The sequence below is a fragment of the Chlorocebus sabaeus genome, chromosome 11 (assembly GCF_047675955.1).
Source record: "Chlorocebus sabaeus isolate Y175 chromosome 11, mChlSab1.0.hap1, whole genome shotgun sequence".
Classification (NCBI taxonomy): Eukaryota; Metazoa; Chordata; class Mammalia; order Primates; family Cercopithecidae; genus Chlorocebus; species Chlorocebus sabaeus.
The window spans coordinates 106,561,574-106,573,787 of record NC_132914.1 but is presented as its reverse complement, the minus strand read 5'-3'; the positions used below and the strand labels follow the sequence as shown (position 1 = coordinate 106,573,787).

General features: G+C 47.8%; 1 protein-coding gene across 1 annotated transcript in view; it reads right to left on the bottom strand.

The window, feature by feature from the left end:
- Positions 1-12,214, bottom strand: part of MYO1H (myosin IH) — a 101,173-nt gene that overhangs the window by 7,415 nt on the left and 81,544 nt on the right. The window contains exons 20-25 of the mRNA XM_037996564.2: positions 8,271-8,384; positions 6,156-6,232; positions 4,395-4,463; positions 2,301-2,385; positions 1,109-1,268; positions 100-183 (exon numbers count right to left, since the gene is read on the bottom strand). Coding sequence (XP_037852492.2) covers positions 100-183; positions 1,109-1,268; positions 2,301-2,385; positions 4,395-4,463; positions 6,156-6,232; positions 8,271-8,384 — 589 coding nt within the window. The remainder of the gene's footprint in view (positions 1-99; positions 184-1,108; positions 1,269-2,300; positions 2,386-4,394; positions 4,464-6,155; positions 6,233-8,270; positions 8,385-12,214) is intronic.

The window sequence follows — 12,214 nt, the reverse complement described above, 5'->3', positions numbered from 1 at the left end:
CCCCCTGCTTATAGGTGAAATGGTGGATGAGGAGGACTGACACTCAGGACCCACTCTCACCCCCTCCACCACCTGCCACCGCAGACATCATGTCCCTACCATTGCTTTCCGCTCAGCTGTGATCCCCCGGCAGTACTGCCGCACCAGGTTCCTCACGCACATTTTCCGGAGCAGATCTGATGCCTGTGTGGAGAACATACTTCTTTCCACGTGCCTCACTCACTCCCTGTCTGGGGCTGTGGCAATCAAAATGAAGCTTTAAAAAAAACACTGCTGGATTCAGTTTGATTTCAAGCACACTGTTAATATTTTATATTTTATAGTCAGAGCAGCTAACCGGATCCTCTCCCAACTTTTTGCTGTTGCTTAACTAATGATTCTCAAACTTGAATATGTTTATGACTTTCCTGCAGAACTGGTTATAATGAGATTCCTGGAGATTTTGACTCAGTGGGTCCAAAGTAGAGCCCAGGAATCTTAGAACAGCCCCGCCTCTAAGTTCCAGACACAGAGGGTCCTCAGACCATCTCTTGAGAGATGCTGTTCTAAGTAGGCTACGTCAAGAATAGAAACCATTTGAAAGTGCTCTGTCGGCCGAGCATGGTAGCTTACACCTGTAATCCCAGCACTTTGGGAGGCTGAGGCGGATGGATCACTTGGGGTCAGGAGTTCGAGACCAGCCTGGCCAACATGGCAAAACCCCGTCTCTACTAAAAATACAAAGATTAGCTAGGCGTAGTGGCGGGTGCCTGTAATCCCAGCTACTCAGGGGGCTGACCCATGAGAATCACTTGAGCCTGGGAGGCGGAGGTTGCAGTGAGCCAAGATTGTGCCACTGTGCTCTAGCCTGGGTGGCAGAGCAAGACTCCATCTCAAAAAAAAAAAAAAAAAAGTGCTCTGTTCAAACAACCTCCAGTGGCTTTATAATGTTAGTAAGGACATCACGAGTTCTAAGGAGTTCAATTTCTTGTGCAGCATCCTTGGGAAGAAGGGCTCTGCCAGGGCAGCCCTTTCAAGCCAAAGGGAGGCAGCACAAAGACATATGAGAGTTAAGCTTTGTCAGTGCCCACGTTACCTACAACACTGGAAATCCCATATTAGTCCTTACATTTTCCAAGATGCCAGGAGGCCTCAGCCAGCTCTTGTCCAGGACAGTCTTTGGAAGGTGATACCGGAGATTCAAGATGTAATTCTTCCGCACAAACACGATAAATTCCTCGTTGTCAGGACAGAGGGGTTTGTTGCGACTGATGAATCCCTTGATGAACCTAAAAAGGAAAATGTTTTCTTACTTTTCTGGACCATTTCTTCACTGAGATCTACATTCTCTTCCCGCTTCTTTGAGTCAAAGGAGGCCAAAGTGGTAGAGGCTGTTGAGATGACCACATAGGCCAGAAGCCTGGAATGTAGGCCCCAGGCCAAATCTGCCCCACACATATGTTCAGTTTCACCCACACGGCCTTTTGTTTTGTTTTGAGGAGCTTTAATTAGTTGCCAATCAAAAAAAGTTAGGAAGTAGTGCATAAAAGCCAGATTTCAAGGCCGGGCATGGTGGCTCATGCCTGTAATCCCAGCACTTTGGGAGGCTGAGGCAGGCGGATCATTTGAGGTCAAGAATTCGAGACTAGCCTGACCAACATGGTGAAACCCCGTCTCTATTAAAAATACAAAAAATTTAGCCAGGTGTGGTGGTGTGCGCCCGTAATCTCAGCCACTTGGAAGGCTGAGGCAAGAGAATCGCTTGAACCCAGAAGGCGGAGGATGCAGTGAGCCTAGATTGCACCACTGTACTCCAGCCTGGGTGACAGAGTGAGACTCTGTCTCAAACAAAAAAACAAACAACAACAACAGCAAAACTCCAAAACCCAGATTTCAATGTTCTTGAAAATTCAAGCCATCTGGCTACATTTCCCCACAGCGGCAGTCAACTGGAATGGGCTAGTTACTGCCCCACCTTGAGGTGGACTGAGCGTTGCAGTTTGCTGCAGTCTCTACCATGCCCTGTTGTCTTATCCCAGCTCATGAGATTCACTCACTTTACCTGCCTGGCATCAGAAGGCATTTGACTTTGTGACTTTTGAGCCAGGCTAAGAGAAATTCCAAATACATTGAGTTGTGATCGCCATCAAATTCAGCTCAGAGCAAAGGGATGGACCCGAATTCCTAATGGCATTCTGAAGGGAGTTTTTCCTTTCTGCACAAATCCAAAAATCACAAAGAACTCATCTACCTCCATGACCATCCCCTGCAGGGCACCAGCGTTCAGTGACCTGTCATCTCTGTTGTACCTGAAAACTTACTTTCTGATAATCCGCACGGCCCACTTTCTCCTTTGGATTGCCTTCCGAGCCAGAGCCCCACGCCAGTGGGCTTCCAGTTTGATGGCTGAAAGAGTTCACTGCTGGCATTAGAAGGTGAGCACAATCGTGTGGAAATACAGAAGGCTTTTCCAGAAGGCTTTATCCATTCCACAAACATCTGGACGCCCACCACAACACTCTGTTAGCCTCAGAGATGGAAGGTCGGGTGAATGCCATCAGTTCTTACCTGGGAGCACTCAGGTAACAACTGAACCAGGGGGAGACAGAGCAGAGGGGCCTATGGAAGATTTCCGGGGAAGCCCCGAAATTACATGAGGGAGTCATTTTCCCAGGGTCTTTTTCAGCCACAGCAATGGCACTTGTGATGGTACATATTAGTCTTCCCACCATGTTTAGTCTCACTGGGGTTTACTTTTAGTTATCTACATTAAAAAATTGGGGTACATAAATTAGGGCACATAAAACTTAGGTTCTGGCTTATTTCCCAATTTTTTTTTTTTTTTTCGAGATGGAGTCTCACTCTGTCGCCCAGGCTGGAGTGCAGTGGTGTGATCTTGGTTCACTGCGACCTCCACTACACAGGTTCAAGTGATTCTCCCACCTCAGCCTCCTGAGTAGCTGGGATTACAGATGTGCACCACCACGCCCAGCTATTTTTTGTGTGTTTTTAGTAGAGACGGGGTTTCGCCATGTTGGGCAGGCTGATCTCGAACTCCTGACCTCAGGTGATCCACCCACCTTGGCCTCCCAAAGTGCTGAAATTACAGGTGTGAGCTACCGTGCCCGGCCTGTTTCCCAATTTTTAAATGCTCTTCAGATTTTTTGATTTTTGAGTATTCAGAATTTTTGAACGCTTTTCTTTTAATCCTCAGAACAGCATTGTTTCTATTACAAAAACAAGCAACTTGAATCAACCCAAATATCCATCAACAGAACAGTTAAGTTGTGGCATACTCATAGCTCAGAGGCTGGCCCACTACAGCCTGCTGCTTGTTTATGTAAATAAAGTTTTATTTCAACACGGCCCTGCCCATTCATTTACATATTATCTAAAGCTACTTTCCTGCTACCATGGCAGAGTTGAGTAGCTGTGACGGAGATCATAAGACCCCCAAGTCTAAACTACTTCCTATAATGCTGACCTCTGCTATAGTGGAATACTATGTAGCTATCAGCAAATGAATAACTTAAATCTACGCATATCTCCTGGTTGAATTTCAAAAACAATCTGGAGTGCAAAAATGTCACCCAAAATACCAGGAGTATAGTTTTCTTAAGTTTAAAACATGCCAAATTATAAACAGATTATTTAGAGATACATCCATAGATAGTGAAACTACTGAAGAAAAACAAGAGAATGATTAATGCAAAATTCAAGAGTGGTTACTCACAAGAAATGTATGCGTATGGGTGGGAGTGTTGTTTGAGAACATGACTGGGGAGGGACAAAACAAAAGGAAGGGCTTCAAGGGTACTAGTATGTTTGAAACTTTCTTCAAAAATTACTCTTTTGTTTTTTTTTTGAGACAGGGTCTCACTTTGTCACCCAGGCTGGAGTGCAGTGGTTCCATCATGGCTCACTGCAACCTCCGCCTCCTGGGCTCAGACAATCCTCCTGCATCAGCTCTCCAGGTAGCTGGGACCACAGGCGTTAACCACCATGCCTAGCTAATTTTTGGGTTTTTTTGTTTATTTGTTTTTTGGTAGAGACAGGGTTTCACCATGTTGCCAAGGCTGTTCTTGAACTCTTGAGCTCAAGTAATCCACCCGCCTCAGCCTCCCAAAGTGCTAGGATTATAGGTGTGAGCCATGGCGCCTGGCCCACAAAATTATTCTTTAAATGTACACATATTGTAGGTCCAATAAAACATGCCTGTAGAACAAATACAGGCCACTATGTTATAATCTCCAATCAGTAAAGGAAAAATGAGAAGAGGTCCCAGAATTGGACCCCGAGATAGCCCCACACCAAGGTTTTAAGGATGAGCAGGGGGAGAGAACTCACAGATGTGCCCCCAGGTGCCAAGCAGATGAGAACAGGAGCAAACTCGTGTGTTTCTTTTTAATTCTTACCTGCTTGTCTTTTTTTCACATATTCTCTCCTTCCTAGGCAGCTTTTGTATGTGGCTTGGATTCTTGCAACTTGAAATAAAACAGATGTTTTGGTGAAAGGGCTTTGCATTTGTGCATCTTTGTGGTTGTGACCTCCAGGGGTGTTTGGGGGATAACGGAAGGGGGCATCAAAGGCCCGTGTGTAGTGATGTTTCAGGAAGCCATTTCAGCACTGCAGACCTGAGAGCTGGCTGGTTACATGATGCCTGGCCCCCAGATGCTGCCTGGGAACTGGAGTTTCCTTCCTGCCTTTCCTTTTCCCAGGGCAAGGAACACACCTAGTGCTAGGAGCCCCCCAGTTCCATGCCAGGCATTGGGTTTCATTCTCATACCCCAGCCCACAAGGCAGGCATCATCAGCACAGTTTACAAATGGGCACGCAGGTTCAGACAGATGGTGAAGACGCTTGCTGGGCAACACAGCTAAGGAGGAGCACGAACCCAGGTCTGACCACAGAACACTCTCCCTCGGCTTCTCAATCCTGCATCCACTCCCTCCACACAGCAATCTAGGTCCTATCAGAGGCCAAGTTCATGAAGGGCCTTACAGAGCAGCCACGTCCTGTTCCCTGTGAGCCTGTTAGAGATGCTGGCTCAGGCCCCGCTGGCCTAACTGTGGCCCTTCAGCCAGACCCCCAGCCATTGGTGCCCCCTGCTACAGAGGCCAGAAAATGAGACCCCCAAGCCTTGAAGCCAGATACACCCACGCTCAAACCCCCGCTCGGCTGCTGACTCGCTGTGTAGCCTTCAACAAGTTACCAACACCTCCGTGCCTCAGTTTCCCTGCATAGAAAGTGAAGACAGTAGGCCGGGCGCGGTGGCTCAAGCCTGTAATCCCAGCACTTTGGGAGGCCGAGACGGGCGGATCACGAGGTCAGGAGATCGAGACCATCCTGGCTAACACGGTGAAACCCCGACTCTACTAAAAAATACAAAAAACTAGCCAGGTGTGGTGGCGGGCGCCTGTAGTCCCAGCTACTCGGGAGGCTGAGGCAGGAGAATGGCGTAAACCCGGGAGGCGGAGCTTGCAGTGAGCCGAGATCGCGCCACTGTACTCCAGCCTGGGCGACAGAGCGAGACTTCGTCTCAAAAAAAAAAAAAAAAAAAAAGAAAGTGAAGACAGTAACACCCATGTCACCTACCTCATGGGTCTGTTCTCAGAACAGAATGAGACCGTGGTATAAAGGACTTAGTGTTCACCTGGCGTATGGCAGGCCCTTAAATGACTCAAGAGTGCTTCTTGATAGACCAGTTACGTTTCAAAGGGGACGCTCCCTCCCCCAGCAGTTTTGATTTTTTACTTTTTGCATTTCCCCATCTAACTTTTCTCATTGACCATTCCCAACAAATCCCCAGGCTGCAGGCTTTGAAGCTACACTTTCCAACATCAGACACACAGACAAGTGACATTTTGGAAATGTTGATTTAAAGGGACTGGTCTCTCATGGTTTTACACCCCAGTAGTGAACAACAGGATCTGATCCAAACGAGAACTGAGACGGCAGAACAACGTTTATATATCTGCCTGCATCTGTGACTGACCTCCAAGCACTCATGAAAACAGAAATTCACAGGGATTTTATCATAATCCCATATCTCGTTCCTAGTTTCCAAAGTAAATGCTTCTAACGTTGTATCAAACACCCATGTTTAAGATGTATCCCCAAGCTCTACTTGTTCATTTCATATTCTATTGAAATCAGGACAGAAAAAGAAATCATACCTAATTGATGTTTACAAAATTCCAAGGCATCTTCGGTAGCAAACAGAGTTCTGGGGAAACGAATGAATATTTTGGTTCTAAAAGTGAAAAGAAATGTTTTTGTAATTAATTGGTCAGTTTACCATCTAGTGGGTTGAACGGTGCCCCCTTCAAAAATTCACGTCCACGCAGAACCTCAGAATATGATCTTATTTGGAAATAGGGTGTTTGCAGATGTGACTGAGGTAAGGATAGAAATGAGATCATCCTGGAATAGGGTGGGCCCTAAATCCATTGAGAGTGTCCCTATACACACAGAAAGACACAGGGAGGAGCCCCTGTGAGCACAGAGGCAGAGACTGGAGGGACACAGCTACAGCTAAGCAACGCCAGGAGCCACCAGAGCTGGAAGAGGCTCCTGCAGGAACGTGGCCCTGCCAGCTCTTGATTTTTGGATTTCTGGCCTCCACAACTAGGAGAGAACAGATTTGTTTTAAATCAGTCACTTTGTGATCATTTGTGACATACTCCTAGGAAATGAATACACCATCCTAACCTGAAGTTGCTTCAAGTTATGTTCCTGGGCTTTAAAGAGTGATGACAAAGAATATGGGTGTTTTTTTGTTTGTTTTTTGTTTTGAAACAGAGTCTCAGTTTGTTGCCCAGGCTGGGGTGCAGTGGCACAATCTTGGCTCACTGCAATCCCCATCTCCCAGGTTCAAGTGATTCTCATGCCTCAGACTCCTGAGTAGCTGGGATTACAGTCACCAGCCACCACGCCTAGCCAGATAAAGAATGTGGATCTAAGCTTAAAAGAAGATCATGCCGGGGCGTGGTGACTCATGCCTGTAATCCCAGCACTTTGGGAGGCTGAGGCAGGCGGATCACCTGAGGTCAGGATTTTGAGACCAGACTGACCAACGTGGTGAAACCCCGTCTCTACTAAAATTACAAAAATTAGCTCGGCATGGTGGTGTGCACCTGTAATCCCAGCTACTTGAGAGGCTGAGGCAGGAGAATCGCTTGACCCCGGGAGGCGGAGGTTACAGTGAGACGAGATTGCGCCACTGCAGCCTGGGTGACAGAGCAAGACTCTGTCTCAAAAAAAAAACAAAAAGAAAAAAAAAAAGATCACATTAGCCAGCAGAGAGGTTACAAATATTGACCTCACATTGCCTTCCCCACCATCGGCCTGGTGAGGGAAAGTTCCCTGGGCAGCCACTGGGGGCAGCAGTGGGTGGTACCTGATGATCCCACTCTCCCTTGTCCCTGTTCCAATTTATGGAACAGGGGACAGACTGATCCCACCTCTGACCTCCATGTGCTCCCTCAGGATGTGCTCCACCTGCCTCCCTCAGGATGTGCTGAGCCTTGCAGAATCCCCTTGGAGATCTGGATTGAATAAGTGATCCTTGGGACAGGCCCAGAATAGGAGCCTAAAGATGGAGAGAGGCCAAGGCAGCCCAGAGGACCATGTACAAGCGGGAGTTCGGAGTCGGCGGGGAAAGCCCACGAACAGGGTCACAGGCGGAGATCTCTGGAGCGGGAAGCCCTGCCTCGGGGAATACATCTTCACGCTGGGGCACCTTTCCCTGCAACCACATTAACCCTGACCAAAATGACTAACAAGGTGGCCTCAGATCTTCCCGATTCATGTCCCTTGAGTTGTGCCTGAAAGCTTTCAATGCGTACGAAAGTTCTCTGCTCATGGACAACTAAGACTCCACAGTTAAGAGTTCTAGCACACCATTTCTGAGATGCTACAGATGATCTCACATTGTCTAGGTCCCAGCTCCTCTGGCAGGTCACGCGTACATGGAAACAGTGAAAGAATCCAGGCACACAGAGGTTAGGTGGCCCCTCTGGTTCCCTGTGTTTTGCCAGCAAGGAGGCCCATCTGCTGAGCCAGTTTAGTGCGGAGAGTTCCTTTATAACTTCACTGCCTCCCACCGGCAGCACCATAGCTCTTCTAAATAATTAAGAGCTGCATTCACATTGAGTAGATGAGGCATACATCTTGCAAATCTCCATAAATCCCTAGGAATTAAGTCTCCAGGCTCTAGATGGATACAGATCAATGCACAAACCCTTTGATGTCAAGGGAAGAGACCATTTGGTGGTCTTCTGGTCACTTACTTGCCTAACTTGTATTCCTCAGGTTTGTAGCCGATGTAGTTGATCAGCCGTTCCACGCCCTCTGCTGGAGGCCCGTGCCAGTGCGGCCAGGTGTCTGGGCATAAGGACTTGTACCTAGCAGGAGAGGAGACAGACATGGGGAAGCTGTGACTGTGCCTTCCTCTAGCCCTCCCCCACATCCCCGGCCCCAGAAGCCTGCTGAGCGCTGCTGTGGCATGTCAGCCACTCACTGTATGTAGTAGTCCCATCACACGAACTTTCTGGAATTCAAAGATGGGTGCTTTGCAAGAAAGGAAGAAGAGATAAACTGTTTCAATGTAGTAGGAAGTTTGACCTGTCTTTGTAGAGCAATGACATCATCAGATGCTCAACCCAGTGACTCAATTCCACTCCTAGGTATCTGTCCAAGAGAAATGAAAAGGTGTCCGAACATTCATACCTGAATGTTCATAGCAGCCACTGGGTGTAGCAGTGCATGGTGCTATGATTCATAATGGCCAAAAGGTGGAAACAACCCAGATGTCCATCAACAGAAAACTGAACAAACAAATGTAGTCTAGCACCAGAAGAAAAAGTTCTATGCGGCCGGGCTCGGTGGCTCAAGCCTGTAATCCCAGCACTTTGGGAGGCCGAGACGGGCGGATCACGAGGTCAGGAGATCGAGACCATCCTGGCTAACACGGTGAAACCCCGTCTCTACTAAAAAATACAAAAAAACTAGCCGGGCGAGGTGGCGGGCGCCTGTAGTCCCAGCTACTTGGGAGGCTGAGGCAGAAGAATGGCATAAACCCGGGAGGCGGAGCTTGCAGTGAGCTGAGATCCGGCCACTGCACTCCAGCCTGGGCGACAGAGCCAGACTCTGTCTCAAAAAAAAAAAAAAAAAAAAAAAAAAGAAAAAGTTCTATGCTTGGGACCAGGTACCGTGCCTCAAGCTTGTAATCCCAGCAATTTGGGAGGCCAAGGCAGGAGGATCACTTGAGGTCAGGCATTTGAGACCAGCCTGGGCAGACCCTGTCTCTTTAAAAAAAAAAAAAAAAAAAAAGGCTGGGCATGGTGGCTCACGCCTATAATCCCAGCACTTTGGGAGGCTGAGGCGGGCGGATCACAAGGTCAGGAGATCGAGACTATCCTGGCTAACACGGTGAAACTCCGTCTCTATTAAAAATACAAAAAATTAGCCAGGCATGATGGCGGGTGCCTGTAGTCCCAGCTACTCAGGAAGCTGAGGCAGGAGAATGGCGTGAACCTGGGAGGTGGAGCTTGCAGTAACCAAGATCACACCACTGCCCTCCAGCCTGGGTGACAGAGCGAGACTCCATCTCAAAAAAAAAAAAAAGATTTTTTTTAGCCAGGTGTGGCGGTGTGTGACTGTAGTCCCCGCTACTCAGGAGGATCGCTTGAGTCCAGGAGGTTGAGGCTTCAGTGAGTATTCCAGCCTGGGTAACAGAGACCCTGTCTCAAGAAAGAGTAGAGAAGAGAAAGAAAGGGTCCCATGCTTGTGAAGTGATGAGGGCTTCCCACACCCCCAGGGGTAATTTTGGCTCCAGTGTTAAGAATCTGATTCCAGCATGCAGTTCCCTTCTACCCTGCAGTCACTAGAAAGAGAACTGTGATGTCTGTAGTATAATGAAATAAGTGAATGCAGAATTCAGAAGTGCGGATGGATCAAGGCTGGAAGCAACACAACCGGAGCCACTGGCGTAGAAACAGAATGAAACAGCCCAGCTCCAGAGTGGGATGAGTCACCACCTCACCGGTGCAACGTGAACAGTAACAGGACCTTCCTCATGGGGTTCTCATGAGGTTTAAATGAGATAATGCACACTAGGTATTTGGTCCCAGTCCAAGAGTCAGTGAGTGCTAGCAGCGGTGTTCCCAATATGCTCCTTCCTTTCATATTATGTTTATTTTTATTATTTATTTTTGAGACAGAGTCTCACTCTGTCACCCAGGCTGGAGTGCAGTGGCACAATCTCCACTCACTGCAAGCTCCGCCTCCTGGGTTCACGCCATTCTCCTGCCTCAGCCTCCCAAGTAGCTGCAATTACAGGCACCCACCACCTTGCCCAGCTAATTTTTTGTATATTTTAGTAGAGACAGGGTTTCACCATGTTAGCCAGGATGGTCTCAATCTCCTGGCCTCGTGATCTGCCCACCTCGTCCTCCCAAAGTGCTGGGATTACAGGCATGAGCCACGGCGCCTGGCCTCATATTATGTTTATTTTTAAATCAGATTTTAAATTGTTAAAAAAAAAAATACATGTATATTTTTTTTGATACAGAGCTCACTCTGTCACCCAGACTGGAGTGTAGTGGTGTGATATCAGCTCACTGCAACCTCCGCCTCCTGGGTTCAAGTGATTCTCCTGCCTCAGCCTCCTGAGTAGCTGGGATTACAGGCGTGTGCCACCACGCCCAGCTAATTTTTGTATTTTTAGTAGAGACGGGGTTTCTCCATGTTGGCCAGGCTGGTTTCAAGCTCCTTACCTCAGGAGATCCACCTGCCTCGGCCTCCCAAAGTGCTGGGATCATAGGCATGAGTTACCATGTCTGGCAAAAAACATTTTTATTTTCCTGGAATTATACTTTATGAGCATGTTCTTTAAGGGTATCGAGTGTCCCTTGTTCTTCCTCTGTTCAGCCAGCTACACAAAGGTGCAGGATGTATGCTTCCTGAACTCCAGTGAAAGCTAGAGAAGACGGGGTCTCCACCACCCGCAGGGGACACAGCAGTCTCAGGCCCTGCTTTCATCCATGCAGACCTTGCCCAATACCAGCACGCATTGCCAAAGTTAGACAGACAAGGAGGGGCTGGGGAGAAGCCCTAAATGCCTGCAGGTTGGAGGGACTAATACCTTCTGTCCTCTTCAACTCTATGATATGGTTGCTCCCTGATCAAGGGAAGTGGTGCCAGGCAGGTGCACAGGGTTCGGCCATCTCCAGCTCAGTCCTGTGAACCTCCTCCTGCCTCTCTGTCCCCAGCCACTGACCAGCTGCCATGCTGGCCTCTCAGCTTGCCCTGGAGCCTGCTCCCACCTCCAGGCTTTCCTGCCTGGATTAATGTTCCCTGAATGCTATGGACTGATCGTCTGTGTCCCCACAAAATTCATATGATGAAGTCTAACCCCCAATGGGATGGTGTTAGGAGGCAGGGCCTCTGACAGGTGATTAGGTCACAAGGGTGGAGCACTCATAAATGAGATTAGTGCCCTTATGAGCTCATCTGCCCCTTCCACTATGTGAAGATGCAGTGAGAAGGCACCATCTACAAACAACAAAGCTGAGGCTGGCCCTCACCAGACACTGAGTCTACCAGCACCTTGATCTTGGACTTCCCAGCCTCCAGAACTGTGAGAAGTTTCCGTTGGTTAGAAGCCACCCAGTGTTTCATTATGGCAGCCCAAACAGACTAAGACACCAAATGTCCTCATGGGTCACTCCGTCACTCAGAGAGTGACCCCCCTTACCTAAGGAGGGAACCTGGCCACTCTTTCCCTTTACCTGGATTCACTTTTCTTCAAATAACATATCCCTGCCTGACCTTATACAGTCACCCCTCAGTATCTGTGGCGGATTGGTTCCAGGACCCCCATGGATAAAAAATCCATGGATGTTCAAGTCCCTGATAAAAATTGGCATAGTGTTTGCATATAACCTGAGTAGATCCTCCTATACACTTTAAATCATCTCTAAATTACTTATTATATCTAATACTATGTAAATGCTATATAAATAATTATATGTATTGCTTTTTAATTTGTATTATTATTGTTGTATTGTTATTTTCATTGTATTTTTAAAAGCATTTTCAATCCATAGTTGGTTGAATCCTCGGATGTGGAACCCATGGGTATGGAGGGCCAACTTTACATCTTTGTTATTGCTGGTCTCCCCCATAGAAAGTAAATTCCATGAGGATAGAGATGGGGTCTGTTCTGTTCTCT